This window comes from Scardinius erythrophthalmus, assembly GCF_964197995.2.
Source record: "Scardinius erythrophthalmus genome assembly, chromosome: 9".
Classification (NCBI taxonomy): Eukaryota; Metazoa; Chordata; class Actinopteri; order Cypriniformes; family Leuciscidae; genus Scardinius; species Scardinius erythrophthalmus.
Genome location: NC_138229.1, coordinates 4,566,598 through 4,585,404, shown reverse-complemented (window position 1 = coordinate 4,585,404; position 18,807 = coordinate 4,566,598). Strand labels below are relative to the sequence as shown.

Genomic DNA, 18,807 nt, shown 5'->3' with positions numbered 1-18,807 from the left:
AATCACTGACTGCTCTGCGCTCTCTCTCTCTCTCTAACTGCATTCCCTTTGCATTGCAGTAACACTTCTGACGGGATATGAAGTCTGAATACTGACCCATTTTTACAGGCAAAATGTCATCAAGGAAGTAAGGTTTATAAACTTAATGTTATTTAAAGATACAAATTAGTTTGCTTTTAAGTGAATTAGAAACAATTTAATTAAATTTATCAGAGCTGAAGTTTTTGATCAAATGATTTTTGCTTCAAATATTTTCAGCATTTCCTATTTTCTATTCTCTAATAATCTTGTTGTTTTAAGAATACAGATTAAATGGTAATCAATTTATAGTTATTTTTTTCCTGTCATCAATTTAACTTCATTCTTTTAGACCCTTTATGAAACATCCTCCAAAAGACATTGTTTGAGTGGTAAAAAAGCATGATCATATCATATCAAAATGAATAAATAAATAGTTGCACCACTATTTTTCGTTTATCCCTTAACCATACTTGTATGGAAAAGCATGATGACGTTGTCTTTTCAATCGTTTCAGCAAATAATGACCTAAATATCAGTCTTTGTTTCATAAGGATTTGCTATTAAGAATCTTCTTAAATGTGCTGAATGTAATATGCATGTACAAGGAAAAATGAACACATCCATTCAGAAAAGTCACCTTGTTTGACCTATAAAAGAAAATGCATTCTTAGATTATATCATTAAAAGTGCATACACAGAGACAATCTCTGCATAAATCCCCCAAGACTGAGAAACTATGAGATATATGTGTTCCAGTTACTGTACTTTGCTTGAGTCAGAAAAGGCTTTTGTGTTTCAACCACAAAAAATCACTCTTCATCAAGCCCACGATTCTAGTTTAGGACGATGTTAATGGCTTTGGGGTTCATTTTGTATGTGAATGTGTGTCTGTCCCACTTTTTATTACAGTGAATATTTCTCAGGGTGAGGTTATTTTTAAAGAATGTTTGAGTATGCACACTCTCTAAAGTCTTTGCTAAAACAAGCTATTGGGCATTTCCACTGACCATGAAAAAAATCATCTGTGCACAATTAATGACAAAAAAATATGCAATGTGCAAATGCAGTAATAGGGTTTTTTGTGTGTGAGAAATATGCCTTAAAAATAATGTTTTCAGACGTTTTTCTTAAAATATGAAACACTAAATAAGAGTAAAAAATATCAGTAAATTAAAAAATAAATCAATAAAATATATATTTTTAAATGCATTGCAACAGAAAATGGGTGAATATTGTAAAACATGTCTGGGTAATTTTTACCTAAATAAACAAACAAACAAATAAACGATGTTATATTTTGCTTAACCCTCTGGGCTTCTTCGTATTATAGTCACACTTAGCTTCCTCCCGCCCGAAAACAGGCGAAGCCTTAAAATCTTACTTTACTTTTTCCCAGGATAACCAATCAAATATATTTTTGTTTTATAATGTTTTCTGATTATTATTTAGAATTTTTGGAATTTTTTATGATACTTTGTATTAATTATATAATTTTTATGAGCTATTTTTTCCAGTAGAATTAATATATATTTTTTTATTTTTTTTTATTTTATTTTTATTTTTCAATAAATGCAACATTTCACATCAAAATAATATGGAGTGCAGGCCCAAAAAAAAAAAAAAAAAAAAAATTCAAGTGAGAAGAGCGCCATCTAGTGGCTTCAAAATGTATTAATTTGTGTCATGTCCTATAACCGCCTATAGGCGGCCTATAGCTTTTTTATTTATTTATTTGATTTATTCCCATTCGGAAAGAAAAAAAAAATATTACTAAGCAACCACTGAATGGAACAACACAAATTATATATAATTTTAAAGCTTAGGATCTCAGCTTTTTAATGCATATAATTACATTTATTAACTCCTAACGAGTGCTGAGTAATCCCTCTAAAACCGAGTGTGCCGCCAGCAGGCGCCACCTAGCTGCGAAAATATTCTTTACCATATTTTTAAAAAATCTTGCCTTGATTAACACAAAGTTGATGTCATTTGAAAGCTTAGAGTCTGAACTTTACAGTGAATGTATCCACTTTAAAAAACTCTTAAGTATTGCTGAGTTATTTGCTGATAAATAGAATTTTTTTTTCATAATCTATAAAATAATGTACTGCAATGTGTCAAAAACATCATACAGCTCATGAAACATTCTCAGATAATTGAAAATGGCACTTCATTTTTTACAGCATATTATTACACTTAAAATGAGCCCAAAATTAACATAATCTATTGCTTTTATGACAAGATATTCTTCATGGAGAAAAAATTGCCCATGAGGGGGTATCAAAGACTGTACAAAAAGGCTGTCTCTTTTCCAAATGCTGTAACTTTTGATTCCTTTATCCAAAAATTATTTTATCCGCTGTTTCTTGGCAGGACAATGTCCAAATGTAATGTAATTTATATTTTCAAAAAATGTAAAAAGAGTTCTTTCTAACGATACCTACCTTTTGACTCTCCTTGCTATAGTTTTGGAGTTATTATGATTATATAATTTTTATATAGTTTGGGGCAAAATTTGCTGTTTCAGTCTTACCAGTTCATTTCTCTGTGTGTGTGTGTGTGTGTGTGTGTGTGTGTGTTTGTGTGTGTGGGTGTGTGTGTGTGTGTGTGGGGGGGGGTCTTATTTGCACTCTTGATGTTTTAGAGTGTCACCCCTTCATTGCTGTACACTTTTTTTCAGCACAGTTGCTGATCTGTAGCTTGTACCACCAAAAGTTTCTCTGAGTTTTCCTATTTTTTCGTATTTCCCATTCATTTCCTATGTCGCCCGTTTTCGGGCGGGAGGAAGCTAAGTGTGACTTTTTTTTTTACGACCCTTTAGAATCATCTCCTTGATTTTTTTGTGTGTTCATATAGGTAATAAAACAAAAGTCACCAAGTTTCACCCCCATCCGATGAAGCAAAACAAATTAAACAATTCGAAACGTTCAAGTTTTCGCCCGTTTTCGGGCGAAGAAGCCCAGAGGGTTAAAGATAAACTATTTAATTAATCATTAAAATCTAATTGTGATATTTTAATGACAAATAAGATAACATTTCCCCATCAGTTGTCATTAACGTAATGCAAAAATAAATGGCATTAGAGAATCTAAATTATACATTTATAATCATAATGTAAAACAATAATTAATAATAATAATAATAATAATGTTTTATGCCAGCTACTCCTGTAATTTCCAAAAGCTGTTTGTGGAATTTCAGTCTTGTAATTTCATGCATTTATTGATTTAGCAGATGCTTTTATAATAAGTTAAATAATAATAATAATAATAATAAAAACTATATTTATGTTCTCCTTTTTAACGCTATAAGTGCCAACCTCTCCATGTGACAGTGGCAGTCTCCGCTATAAAAGCTCAGTGATGCTCCACGAGCTCATTCAGGTGTGGAGACTAGTCCGAGGAGAGAGAGGAGCAGCACAGATTCACAGCAGTCTCTGAATCTGGGAATATTAGGATCGCATGCAGCACCTATAGGATGACTTTTAGGGAAACATTTGTGCAGCACATGGAATGTTTTAGAAATCGTATGGGTGCGTAAAGCCGTGCCATGCAGGGGAACAGCAGCGCGTTGGCACCGGGTTTAGCGTCGTGCGGTCCGGCACTGGACGAGGGCGATGCGCTGTCGAACCGGACTCACCAGAACCTGTCGCTCCGATGCTGGCTCCAGCTCCTCTCCAAAGAGTCCGCGCCCGAGCTCTACGGCGACAGCTCGAGCATGGCCATGCGCGTCGTGATCGCGCTCGTCTACCTGATCGTGTGCGCGCTCGGGCTCGTCGGGAACCTGTTGGCACTTTACCTGCTCCAGTCGCGCCACAGACTCAAGCAGTCGTCCATCAACTGCTTCGTCATGAGTTTAGCCGTGACAGACCTGCAGTTCGTCCTGACCCTCCCGTTCTGGGCAGTGGACACACTTTTGGACTTCAGGTGGCCGTTTGGAAAGGTGATGTGCAAGATCATCAGCTCGGTGACCACCATGAACATGTACGCGAGCGTGTTCTTCTTGACGGCCATGAGCGTGGCGCGCTACTGCTCTCTGTCCTCCTCCCTACGGATGCAAAGTCCCAGAACGGCTTGGGCCGAGGTCAAATGGGCCAGCTTGGGGATCTGGCTGGTGTCTGTGGTGGTCACCATCCCTCACGCGGTGTACTCGACCACGGCGCAGGTGTCCGACGACGAGCTGTGCCTCGTCCGCTTCTCGGACTCCGGTAGCTGGGACCCGCAGCTGCTGCTCGGTCTCTATCAGACCCAGAAGGTCCTTTTGGGCTTCGTGATTCCGCTGGTCATCATCTGCGTTTGTTACCTCCTCCTGTTGCGCTTCGTTCTGCGGCGGCGCGTCAGCGGCATTCCCGGCTCGGACAGCGAGAGAGGGCTGCACAAGCGCCGCTCCAAAGTCACCAAATCCGTCACTATCGTGGTTCTATCGTTCTTTCTGTGCTGGCTTCCCAACCAGGCGCTGACCGTTTGGGGAGTGCTCATCAAATTCGACCTGGTTCCGTTCAGTAACGCGTTTTACAACGCGCAGGCTTACGCGTTCCCCATCACCGTGTGCCTGGCGCACACCAACAGCTGCCTGAACCCGGTGCTGTACTGTCTGATCCGACAGGAGTACCGCTCCGGCCTCAAGAAACTGCTGTTTCGAGCCACTCCATCCATCCGAAACCTGGCCAAACTGGTGTCCAGGAGGAAGAAGGTCGCGGAGGCTCCGCCTGGAGTTGCTGTGGTGCAGATGGAGATCGGGATGTGACTTGAGACTTGTTTGAACTTTTAAATGCATCATCGTATACCTCTGCAACATGGATTTATCAGACATTGCTGATTTGAAATAGAATTGCATTTTCAGATATAACCATTACCAGTTATCTATCTATCTCTCTATCCATCCATCCATCCATCCATCCATCCATCCATCCATCCATCCATATTTTCTTTTTCTTTTCTTTTTTTTTCATTTAATGGGTGAATTAAAGCAGATAGTGATGTAAAACAATTAACAAGTGTCCAGCAAATGGGAGCAATTGTTTTTTTCTTTCGTTTCAAAAAGCTGAGCTTCAGGACAACTATTATTCTCTCCTATTGAGGGAAAGGACAGAACTTTTGGACCTTTACAGGAAAAAGTCACGAGGAGAGAAACTGTTTTCTAACGGTCCTTAAGCACTTTGAATAGTTCAGTCCATCTCTAAACGTTTTCATTGGATAACACAAGTCCTGACCTGCTGAATGCAGTGTGAACAATCTTCACATCATCTAAACAACAACGCTGTCTTTCTGATGTGAATGTGTTTACACTTCAGATTCATCTTCTGATAACATGAGTCAATTGTAATAGTTCACTTTACTGACTTGTAAAATGGGTCATTGTGAATAAAAACGTTTCAAGCATATCCATTTTTGGTTGATTATTCCCTTTTGTTCAAATGATAAAGTCAAAGAAATTGAGGAAAATTGGAGTTTGTTATTGGAGGTGCAAACTGTTTTGTCAGGTTCTTTAAAAATGTGCTTTATGTCTTAATGTGCTTTATGATTTAACATCTAAATCCAGTTGTTGAAGTCATTCATTTTTAAAGTGAAAATTAAACATTTGTTCATTTGAAACAATTCTCAATTCTGCACTGATATTCAAGATGTATGAGTGAGGCGGGGGTTCGCACAATGTGAAACCAGACTTCATTCGCCCCAATGGAAAGCATATTTACGCTGTCTGAATCTTTCCCTATCCCCTATATAGTGCACTATGCGCCATTCATCATGTAGAAAATAGAAAATGTGTGAACAAGTGACCGATTTCAGCCGCAGCTTCAGCGTCTATTTATAATGTAGAGGGCGGAGCTTCAGATTCTCAGAGCATTTGATTGGACAGAAAACTACCGAGAAGCTGAAGAGTGATGTCTTCAAAATCACTGATACATATTGGCGGAAGTGACAGACTGTAAGTTTGGAATTTTTCTCAATGTTTTGGAGATCACTAGCTTATAGATAACAATGAGAACATTCATACTAAAGCCAAAAAAAACTCAGTTTTGATTCCATGGGTACTTTAATGCAGCATTGCTGAGCCATTCTCATCTCACTAGCCATTCATTTCCAGTTCCCAGCAAGCACAGAGAGTGTAAATCTAAAAATTATGTGTAAAATATTTATCCAAAATATCTCCTTTTTGTCTCACAGAACAAAGTAACTCATGCAGGATTGAAACGACATGAAGATTTTCATTTTGAGTAAACTATTATTATCCCTTTGAAAAAACAAAACAAAAAAAAAAACAATTTCCAGTGTGTGGAACCTTTGCCCACAATCAAATTAGGTTTGGCCAAAGAATGATCATTATTTTGAGTGATTCTGCATTTACGTTAGCCCGGCTTGTAAACAGGTCAGTGGCAAGAATGGGAACAGGATGATGGGGTTTCTATAACATGCGTCTCGCTTGATGAGAGCCATAAAGCTTCATGCACACAGAATAATAATGCCATGGAACTGAATTCTCTTCACTTTGGAGAATCATTTCACTGCCATATGCATGATCGTGACCCCTCATCTGACATTCATCATTATGAGCTGTCAGTCTTGGTTAAATCTTCTCATCTCTCCACATGCTCAATTAGATTGCATGATGTGAGATGCACAAACTCAGGTCACTTTATTAATCATGTCTGTCCACTGACAATACAGTTCTTCCCTCTTGCATCTGTTTGTGTAAATCAGTTTCAGATCGTACAGCTGTGACTGAACAGTTACATAGATGGTGGTGGTTGAGGAGATTCCAGATTCCCCCCTTCCATGTAAAAAAACACGCTATATAAATGGAATGAATTATTATTATAATAAAAAACTAACCCCAATACACTGGATCCTATTTATATTTTTAATTTTAAATTATTATATGCATTTAAATCTAAATATTCAGATTGAGATAATGCCAATATGAATTTTAAAAGAGTGGCATGGCATTGCTTTATTTTTGTGATTCTGTGGTAAATCTTACATTTGTTTGCCTGTGAGCTCTGGAAGAAATTGCTGAACACTCTGTGCTGGAAGATTAACCTACATTTTTCATGAACTTCGGGAATAAAGCAGCATAGCAAATACAGGGCTTTGGTTTGATTCAGTCAAACCAAAATGCAGCATAGCTAATGTAGTGTAAATATCTTAATAATCAGTGCCATTATAATCATAATTCTGTTTGATGGGCCTCTTTGTATGTCATTGTGTCATTTTGAATAAAATGTAAAGTAAAAAAATAATAACCTGTAATGTAATGTAAAAAATGTAATGTAAAAAAAAGTAACCTCTAATGATTTTGAGAAATAAAAAACATTGGGAATAAGTAAAGTTGTATTTTGAAGTATAAAGAAACATCCTTTGATTTTTTGATTTAGTAACTTTGGCCCCGTTTACAGCTGGTATAAAGAGGCGTTTCAGTCGATCGGATCACAAGTAGACGAGGGAGACACTTTCCCGTTTACACCTGGTGTTTTAATCCGTTTCTTTTGTCCACTTTCAACCACTTCTGTCCTGATTTCTTCGAGGGGAGGGTGTATGGACGGGTAAATATATGTTTGTTTGTTTTTTTCAGATCTTTCAATCAAATGAACAAAACTTCAAACTTTCGTCTTCAAACCAAACTTGGGTCTCTAGCTGACAAAATTTAAATCCCGTCTGGCCCGTTTTCCTATAACGTTACGCATTAGGTCCGTAGACGGTCTTTTGTGGCTGTTCGAACACATTCGACCATATGAGCGTTTACACTACGAAAGCAATCGAATCGGTCGGATGTGTTTTCAACTACCTCTGGAAGTGGTCGAAAGTGGACAAGCTCAAAATGTTTTAGACCCAGTTTACACCTGTATTTAGTGTCGTCCACTTGTGATCCAATCGACTAAAATGCATCTTAATACCAGGTGTAAACAGGGCCTATTTTTTATGATTTTTTTTTTCAAGTCACACCAGTTGGTTCGCAACACATGACTGTGAAAAACACGTCTTTATGAGTGAATCACTGCATCATTTATTTTACAGATTTGTTCACAACACTGATTCATTCAGGACCTAAGTAAGTGTCTTTATGAGTGAACCGTTGAATGATTCACTCAACCGATTTGCTCAAATACACTGATTCCCTCAACTGGCTCGTTCATTCAAGAACAAATGTAACTGGCTGCACCCGAAATCACATACTTCCCTACTATATAGTAGGCGAAAACAGTAAGCGAACATGATAGTATGTCCGAATTCACAGTATTCATAAAACAGTTGCCAAAATGTAGCCTACTACCCAGCAAGCAATAGCCATCAGTTCATTGTCTAGGTTAACTATAGACCTTATATAGTCCAGCTATGAGTAACACACTTTATAGCCAAAATAACCTTGAATTTGGTTGACATGCCATTTTTGCCAAAATAACTTGCAAGATGTATGATACTCCATCATGTAAGCAAAGGTGTTTATTAATTTCTTCACTCATTTCATCTATTTGTTATCTAATTGAGGACTATTCTTGGGATATGGTTTAGACGTCTATTAATTTTTCACAGACAGCCCAAATTTGGCCTTGTTTTAGCCTAGATGTCTGGGCTGTGTTTGGGCGGCTATTAGACAACTTTTTAAAAACAAAATTGCTTACTGAGTATTTACTCAGAAGTGTGCATCCAATAGATATTTTCCTATCCTGTGAAGCCACGTGAGAGGATTTATGAATTGCAGTGAAGCGACGCAACTGATGCTGTTAGGTCACATGACATTGATAATATGAATGTAGTTCGCCTGGATACAGTCATACAACACACATTCATACAGAACTTTTTTTTTAATGGTCGCAAAGTAATTAGCCTACACGTTCAAAAGTACCTCAGAGAGTAGGCCTGTGAGATTTCAGATTATTATTTAAGTAATTTATTCAATCGATTCGTTCACAAATGAATTTGTTTAAGTTAAAAAAATTGAATGTAGCTAAAACACACACACATCTGTAATGTTTCAATGGCTCACCATCAAAACGGCAACCAGCGTTCATGAATGCTAATGACTTAAGTCGCAGTCTTAACACACATCCCTTGCGTTTGTAAATCAGTTTGAAGCATTTGGCAGTGCTGACAGCAGCAAGCCTTTACTCACCTCATGTCTCGCTGGATTGCGAAGAAGAAAATCAGTTTCAGAAGCTGCCGAAGTGACAGATGCTGGGAAGATGGAGAACATTTTTGACAAGCTTGCTTAAAAAAACAGATGCCAAAAGGTTCAGTTGCTCTGATTCCTGCTGTTCAGTGGAAAGCTGTAATGGAGGATAATTCACTGCAATTATATGGGCATTATCTGCTGTGCTGCTTCTGGTTTGATGGATAGTCTCATATGCTTACTGCCTAATCAGGGGTGCGTTTCCCGAAAGCATCGTTGGCCAACTATGGTCGCAAGTTCATCGCAATGTCCATTGAACTCTATTGGTAACGACGGAACTTGCGACCATAGTTGGCCAACGATGCTTTCGGGAAACGCACCCCAGTCTGTGAACAATTATTCATAAAATAGGCCTATACACACTCTACATAATTATACAAAACTCTAAATATCGTGAAAACGAGATGCAAGATTTTTTACTCTCATCAAAATGTCTCACACAACAAAATATTTAGCTTTGCACTATAAAAAAAAAAAGAAAATGCCTGAAGAAGGCTGTAAGCTGAAACGTGTTGTAATGTCCGATTTGAGCTGTTTTAACTGAAAGCACCTTGCACTGATATCTTAAAATATGCCACTGCCATTGTTTTGTCTCGAGATTCACACCAGTAATGTTTTTTAAAGGCGTTTGTAAAAGCTACTTAAATGTCCTGAACTCAGGCTTAATCCTGGCTTAAACTAGTCTTGTCTGTGAAACCAGGCCTTCATGTTTTAATGACTTAGCCCAGTGTATTAATGGAATTTTACGCTTAACCACGTGAGAGCCTTGTAATATTTTGTCTGTATTTTTTTTCCATAAAACTATTTCATGCAGATACATCCTAATAATTTTACAATAAACCGAAACATAATTCTCTTAATTGAAATGGAATGGCATTAAAAAAAAAGTCAGTGTGTATTTATATATATATATATATATATTAGTGTGTATTTATATATATATATATATATATATTAGTGTGTATTTATATATATATATATATATATATATATATATTAGTGTGTATTTATATTTATATATATATATATATATATATATATATATATATATATATATATATATATATATTAGTATGCAAAAATATCATATGTGTGTGTGTTTTATGGTTAAAGCATACCAAAACTAAAATGTTTTATTAAAAAAAATACACACTGACTTGCAAAAGCCTCTAAGTGCCATCTGAAATTTTCTTCTAGAATTATCATTTTTATCAAGCTTTTATCTTTATGGCACTTAGAGGCTTTTTCATCTGAACTCTTCATATATACTGTATATATACTTAGAAAAAACATCACTTTGTGTGCATCTTGAGACAAAACAATGGCTCTGACATATATATCAGAGATATATCAAGATATATCAGTGCAATTGCTTTCGTTTAAAACAGCTCAAACATGCATTTTAGTCTGGGACTAAGCCTTATGAATCCAGGGGTTTAACACTGTGTGGTGAAGTCAAATTTCCACAAAGTGGACAAATAAAGACTATTAACTGACATATTATAACCTGATATTTGTTTTATACCTCAACTGCATGATAAAACAGCCTTGAAATAAAGAAAACAAAAAAATATACTGAGGTTCATTAGGGCTCAAGGGCATTGCTGGACAATTCACATCATTTAACACTTCACAGTAGCTGTGTATGATCTCCATTACCCTGAGAGCTCAACAGGAGAGACTCCTCTCCATTATCAATATCCAGATCTAAACATGTCATTAGCACTGGTTGTAATTTAGCAGCCAGACCAGGTCAGGACAGCTGAATTTTGTCTTGACCTGGCAAGGCCTGGCAAATTTTTTATTAAAGTGGTATTAGTCACAACAATAAAATAAAAAAAATAATACTAATAAATAATGTATTAATACTACATAATGAACATTGCATTTTCAGGCTTTCCTTTTTCTTTAGTGTGTCATGTAGCGGTTTGTGCATGTATAAGATCAAAGCTCAAAGTCTCCCACAAAAAGATTTATTCCATCCAGTATTGAGAATTGAACCCACAACCTTCAGGTTACCAGTCTGACTCTCTATGAGTTAACTGAATGAGTTAAAGACACCAACTATACAGTGGGACTGTGAATTGACCAATCAGCATGCAGGACCATAGATCTACAATGATGCACAGAAAACAAATATATTTCTGAATCCTAACACAAACACATAAAACACAACCTACAGGCTTAAAATGCCTTTAAAAGGATTTAATTTGAAGAGAGATCAATATCACAGCACTTTCAGTTCAATAGCATCTGTAATATGCAACACAAGCGAACAAGAACACAAATGGCTAATCTCATAATCACCTAGGATTTCCTATGAGACGTGATCACTCGCTGTTGCTAATTAATGAGTCTGTGCACTAAAATGAGCACTTAACCTTTAACACACAGAACCATGAAGTAGTTCCTTCCGCCCGCTCTTGAACATGTGCGCTTATTATGCAGGACGCAGAAAAACTGTGATTGCAAACGATTGAGAGTTGTCTTTAAGAGTGACATTTGCTCCCTGTGGGCTGAGATTATATAGGCTACAGAGTGAATACTCCAGATTACTTTATGAGACCTGAGGAAAGCTGTTAGCATTCACATTCATCTCAATGAAAGCTGCTCCCAAAAGATCAGCCACTGCCAAACATTTACACTAGTAAAGTACTTGTGATTTATATGTTGCATGGATCATTTTGACATATAAATAACACACAAAAATCAAGTGAGACTTCATTATTTTTAGTTTTGTACAGAAATTCACACATTGGTTTACAATAGTGTTATTTTAGTTATTGATTAGCTAATAGTGACCTAATTCAACTGAGCGATTTTCCTTATTTTGTTAATCCGAGTTTCTTGTTAGTTAATAGTAGTTACTAGGATGCTACTATTGCGTTAGTTATTTGTTCCTGTGTAGTTTCTCATTAATGACGGAACAGTATTCTAAAGTGTTACCCATGTTTCCATGATGTATAACCACTGTCCATCATTGAATTGAGTTAAAGTATATATATATTTTTTTTAATGAATGCACCACGGTAAACAAACAAAAATAGTAAGAAACAGCTGGACACGGTTTTGTCCTCAAAGCTTCACTTGTATTAATTCCTTTGAGTCTCAGCTTTGAGAGCACGATCCCTATCTTTGTGTTAAGGAGTGAATCGAAACTGAAACCGTCGCTGAGTTTGCGTTTTTAAACGACCTAACCCTAACAGGTCATAGCTAGAGGACATGACCAAACTGTTGATTTTATTTCAGAATTGAAAAAGTTAGCGTTCAGACGGACCACTCGAAGGCTGAGGAGAGATGTCCTGAAATCAAGTCTTTAACCAGTGTCTCTGACAACCAGTCAGCAGAGCTCAACCCCACTGCTATCATGAAGAGCTTTCATAAAGCAAACTCAAGCAAACCTTCCCGTTCCCAGCAGTCTCTGAAGACCTTCAGCTCTGGTCTGCTGGTCATTGGTGGCAGAGGCACAATAAAGATCCTTCACTCAAGACTTTAAAGCAAATGCACAGAGCATCCATATGATGATCTGACACTCTCACGTGCAGAGTCACATTGCATCACTTTCATAAACTAATATTTTTTTAATATTCTTTTTATGACTATTTTACACATAGAACAATGAAAAGTCAAAAATAGTCGATCTCCGAATGTGAATGACCTGACTCTGACTTTTAGTATTGTTTATTATGAGGATCCTTTTTCAAAGACAAGGTCAGTATTGATTTTCACTAACGACAAAACAAATTATATTTATATGGAACTAAGCTTTAGGAACTTTCCATCTTTACTCTCCTCCCTGTTACGGAGATCGACTATTTTTGACTGTCAAAATGCCGGCGGACGAAAACACAGTGAGTTGTTCAAAATCTTTCTTTTTAGTAAACCCTGCGTACACAATGTTGTCAATGCTGGAGTTCATGTGTAGAGCCCCTGGTGATACTTCCAGCAAAGTTTCATGTTGTGTCGAGCCTTCTTAGTGTTTTAAAAAAAAAAAGTGATTTGATGCAATCATAGAAGTGCCCCATGCACTCCCATTCAAAAGGCAATTTGACCAAAAACAAAGATATGGTCAAACTTAAACAACATTAGAAACTCATTCTAATTATGCCTTTAAACTAAAGTTCGCCTCGGGTAGATTAACGAAAAGACCCTTTGTCGAGAGTTACCCTTTAATGCTGAAATTAAGTGTAATGGCTCTAATTAGAAATCTAGCACTGGACGGATGTGTCGGAAAGACTGTGCTAAGTTCAGTGTACTGTTGGACTAACTGAAGCGCTGAATGAGTTGGCAATACCAAGCATCATAGGATCATATACTGCTGGATATTGGCTCATTTTGAGTCAGAGTGACTGTCAGGCACTAAGGGTGTATACTGGTTCAGATTTCTCACGGTTCAGTTTTTTTTCACGGTTTTAGGGTCAGGGTTTCAGTACGGTACAAGTCAGGGAAAAGTCAAATAAAAATAAAGAAAATAAGAACAAAGAATCTAACGGTCACAGACAGAAGAGAGAGCCAACAGGATAAATGGTAAGTAGATATTTATTTGTAAATAGAAGACAGGACTTGGATGAGCACAAGCTTGTAGAGTGATGGCTGTTCTGAATGGTATGCAAAGATGGTATTTCTGGTATACTTGCTGTACTGAAGATAGATCGACACAGGAGGAACAGACAGGTCACAGTTGGCTGAAGACAGACGATCAGAGTTCAGGTATACAGATGAATCAAAATCTACGTGAGCAAGGATAGTCGTCGGGTGTATCTCTGATGAGACCAAACAATGAGTGAAGGGATGTGAGGGTTTTTATGTGGTGGTGGTGGTGATGAGCGGGTGCAGGTGTGGTGAGTTAGTAGTCTGGTGATAACGAGTCGGGTGATTGGACGCTGATGGTGTGGCAGGTGTTACCGATGACTCCGTGACACTAACTACAAGCAATAGCACAAATAAGTTTACACAGAGTGACTTTTGTCTGTTTTTGATCATCGTTGTTGGGATTGGGAAGCCAGAATGCGTATCCATCGACAGAAACATACATTAGTCTGTTTTACGCATTATTTTCAACAAACCATATTGTAGATGCGTCATCAGATTTGAGATTAACCGCGGTGCAAGTGTGTGCCGAACCATGGGTGGAGAACGGTACGGTTCGATATTTTACCGAGAACCGTTACATCCCTATCAGGCACGTCTGTTTTGATTGAGTGCACTCTCAGAAAAAAAGGTACAAAAGCTATCACTGTGGCGGTACCTTTTCAAAAGGTACACCTTTGTGCATTTTAGTCCCTCAAAGGTACATATTGGTACCAAAAGTGTACATATTAGTACCTAAATGGTACATATTAGAACCCTTTTGAAGGATACTGTCCCAGTGACAGCTTTTGTACCTTTTTTTTCTGAGAGTGTGACTTGTAGATCAGCGCTGACTCGAGCCAAGAACTGTTTTAGACGGTTTGGTATGATTTGGTAAACTGGTTCAAACGGTTCTCTAAAGAACCGGTTCAAAAGAGCGATTCGTTCACGAATTGTACATCACTATTTCAAATAGTTACGTCGATAGTTTCTTCCATGAACTAATCAACTAATAAATAAAAGAAGATAAATAAATGCTATTTCTTATAAACACTGTTCAAGTTTTTGTGTGGGCTGCTAAAATACATCATTTTAAATTCTCATCCAGTTCCTGCAAATTCCTTCATTTGATTTCCTCAATAGCTCCACATGCCTCTGTTCTCCATCTCTGAAACTGACACATGAAATACAAGTAATTGCATTCAAAAGATTATCATAATTGCTTCCGTGTCCCATCACACCGGTCAGGCCATGACCTTTCCTTCTGGCCTGGCTGGATGACAGTGATCTGGTTGGAGCGGGTTGTTTAGCTCAGCATTGAGATAGCGCTGGACGTGGCTCTTGGTTATCAGGACACAGTTGCGCTCTTGTCTCCCTGCAGACGTCAGATGATATCAGCAAAGCTCTGGCCACGAGGAACACGGCAGTTAAAGAAGAAGCCCGTCTGCTGAAAAAACACGCCTGCTGCACTCTATGATGGAGAAACATTTGTTTAAAATAACTGTGAAGCATTTGCAAAGAAATCCCTGAATATATTCAGATAAAGTGCTTAGTTGGCTTGTGATAGATGGCATTATTGTATTAGGACAGTCCAGAGGCAATTCCATGAGTCTAATCTGAAATGGGCCCAATATTTGTGTCCTGTGATGATTAATGTATTTAAAAGCAAAAAATCAGACTGTTCAAATCTATCAAAATTGCTCACTTTTGAAAAATTGTCTATTGCTCCTATAACAAAGTCCTCCAAGTTATGACTAAAGATTAATCTCTTTATGAAGTCTTTATGAAGTCTGAATCTTGCCGACAGCTGCGGTTCTCTCGCAGGAACTATGCTTGCATCCGTTCATCCATCAATTTGTCTGCATCCTCGGAATCTGCCAATATTAGATTTGATTCAAGGATGGTCATGCTCATGCTTCAAACCTGAGGAGCAGAAACACCATTAAAGTGATATGGTCTGGAGAGTTTGCTGCGATGTCTCAAAGCTCGGGAAGCTTTATAGAGCGCTCAATATGTGTTGTTTCAATGTCAACTTTTTGTTTCTCATAAAATGAAATATTATTATTTTACAAATCTGACTTGTGATGCAGCTTGGAATAAACCACACCGTGTTCGATCATTTGACCAGAGGAAAACTAGTCCCTCGACTGAGCCTGGTTTCTCCCAAGGTTGTTTCTCCATTTCTGTCATCTGATGGAGCTTGGATTTAGTTGGGGTTTAAGACACTTAATCACTACAGCTCAAAATGTTGCTTTTTTCCTTTTGATATATTGCATGTTCGGATATTCATATATTCTGGGGGCATGAAATTTTTGTGAAAATTATCAAAAACACTGGCGATGGCTGGCAACTTTTTATTTTTTTTTAACGTTGGCAGGGAAAGAGTTAAATGCACATGGACTTACCACATTGCTCAAATTAAAGGAAAAAGATTCAGTGAGCTTAATATTTTGTCACTCTCTATTAGCGCACGATGATGAGGACAATGAAAGGCACAGCATTTACGACTCAAAGGAGCTTGTACAGTCAAAGGAAAAGAATTATAATGACTACTTAAAGATATGATTTTTAATTTTAAAAAAGTGTTTTATATGAAAGCGGTAGAATATGACATTGTGTTTATAAATTGGATTTCAAATTCAATTGCTGTAATGCATTTGAGTGAAGAGTGTATTTTCTGAATCTGAACATTCCTCAAATAATGTTTATCACTTAATATGTTGACATGCTGTTCCTCTAATACTAATGCTATTGTTAAAATAGAATCGTTAAACGAGTCGTTTAGCTGTCTCTCTTAGAATGGACTCAATGCTCATTTAAGTGAAACGAATGAAACTGGATGTGTCAGGTGTACAGTGAATTTACAGTAATTTACCGGGACAGTCTGTATCTGCTGAGAGTGAAGGTCTTGTAGGCTCAGTATGAACTTCTATTAAGATCACCAGCAGTGCCAAGTCTTCTGACAATATGGATGAAAATCAATATGGATAAAGGATCTTTGGAGAGCGGCACAAATATTTCGACGTCCTCTTTAGAAAGACAGTTTGTTAGCATTCTGAACCCTGTAAGAGAAGTGAATTCTCCCATGATTCAGTGTGCTAAACCCACCAAAGATAAAGAAATCGAGGTTTCTTATTTGCACGGCACCTAAACTAAAAATGTAGGCCTACACGACAACAGCGTTTGGGGGTTTGAAACTGCAAGCTTTTGAAAACAGTGCAAAAAGTGCACGTTTTTGAAAACTATACTGGCCTGCAAGCATAATACAGCGTTTTTAGTCATTTTAGCAGATCGGAAATCACTGGCTGACGATTTCTTCAGTTCAAAACAACAAGGAACAATATTTTTTTAGAGAATGTAGTGGGATAAAAAGTACAATATTATGCTTTGGTATGTACACTAGGGAAGTAAACGTAAGAGTGTCAGGTGTGGGTGTGATGGAAGGAGCAAGGACTCTATTGCGGAGAAATAATGGGCTTTATTAATTAGTCATTGTATGACTTGTGAAGAGGTCTCTGAAGTGGACTTAATGGGCAGAATGAACGCTGAGTATAAGTGGATGTTATTAATAATGTGTTTAATATTCATTTATGGGTCGCTAAACTCATTTGATCAATCAACAAAGCAGGAACCATTGTTATCAGCATAATCTCTCCAGAACTAACTGACACAAATGAAAGATGTCTTCCCAGACATTCATTAAAGTGTTTTGGCAAATTAACCACAGATAATGGAAGCAGTAGAAGCCATTTTACAGCGTTTTGTCACCACTGATCTGTCTAATGACTCTATATGGATCAGTGATTGTCACAGGTGGCCAGTGAATGTTCTGTCTTTGCTTACCATGGTAACGACCTGCAGGTTTTTCATTTCTAAACGCTTTCAAATAAAGGTTGTTTTTCAAAGGTTCTTTGCATCAACTTGAGCAAAGTGAACTATTCTGTGGTCTTCAGTTGCTATATGACTCTTGACAGATAAATATAGTTATTGATGCATCATTCCATGTTGTTTGAATCAGTATTTTAGTTTGGGTTCTTTAAAGCAACGGTGTGTAAATGTGGATTAAACTTGATGTAACTGGATTTTGTTAAAGCTGCAGTCCGTAGTTTTTCCTCTTTGTCGCCATCTCTGTTCGAAATCTGCAATTGCAGTTGTTCGCGGAATTATCAACTTCACGTGTGTTACGCGCTGATTAAATCTAACGATCACTTACCAGCAGAAAAAAAGACATCTGCGTCCATTTTGAACCCCTTACACGGAGTTCATGCCACCTGTCAAAAGCTCTTCCAATATTTATCCTTGTTTTCGCATGGGTTTCGCATTTTACAACTGGTGAATCTCCAGTTGTCACTGGTGATTGTCGTTTGAACCATTCTGGATCCGCCATGTCATTTTTTCACATAAATGGTGGGAGATCCGAAGTCGCTCCACAGGCTGTAAAGCTCTTTATTTTTGATGTGTCTGCTGGAGAAAAAACAAACAATGAATCATATGACATGCAAAAACAGTCAAGTACAGCCAAATGAATATGACATGCAAGAAGCAGACATTACATATTGTGCATATTTAAAATAGATCTGCAGTATCAGTATTACACAATACATGTGTAATGTTTATTTTTTTGTTGAATTAACTTTCTTTATACAAGTTCCTGGTGTTTTTGTGAACAAATCATCGATAAGAAATATTAGTCTTTGTAATCTTTGGTAAAAATGCAATGACGTCTCTGATGATGTCACCAATTATTATTTTCTAACTACTCCATATTATCCATTTGAATGGATCTCTGATGTCCTAAAATTATTTTCTTGGCTTCTATGGCCTGCTTATCTGCAGTTAATGTCAGAAATTACTCGCACAAAGCTGTTCCCACAGTTCACAGCATAAAAGGTGGGCAGTGAAAATAGACTGGCTTTTAAGCCATTACTATTTGATTGAACTGACCTTTACAGCGATTTCAAACCTTCTGTACTCGATGCATAAAAATGAATGAGCCTGACGGCAAAGCAGAAGGGGCCATTCTGTGTTCAGATGAGTTGGGAAACATGA

General features: G+C 37.4%; 1 protein-coding gene across 1 annotated transcript; it reads left to right on the top strand.

Moving 5' to 3' along the window:
- Positions 1-3,570: 3,570 nt before the first annotated feature.
- On the top strand, positions 3,571-4,767 carry rxfp3.2a (relaxin family peptide receptor 3.2a; the record flags this gene model as incomplete). The annotated part of the gene is made up of 1 exon (XM_081373449.1): positions 3,571-4,767. The coding sequence occupies one exon, from the start codon at positions 3,571-3,573 to the stop codon at positions 4,765-4,767; it is 1,197 nt and encodes a 398-aa protein (XP_081229575.1).
- Positions 4,768-18,807: the final 14,040 nt, after the last annotated feature.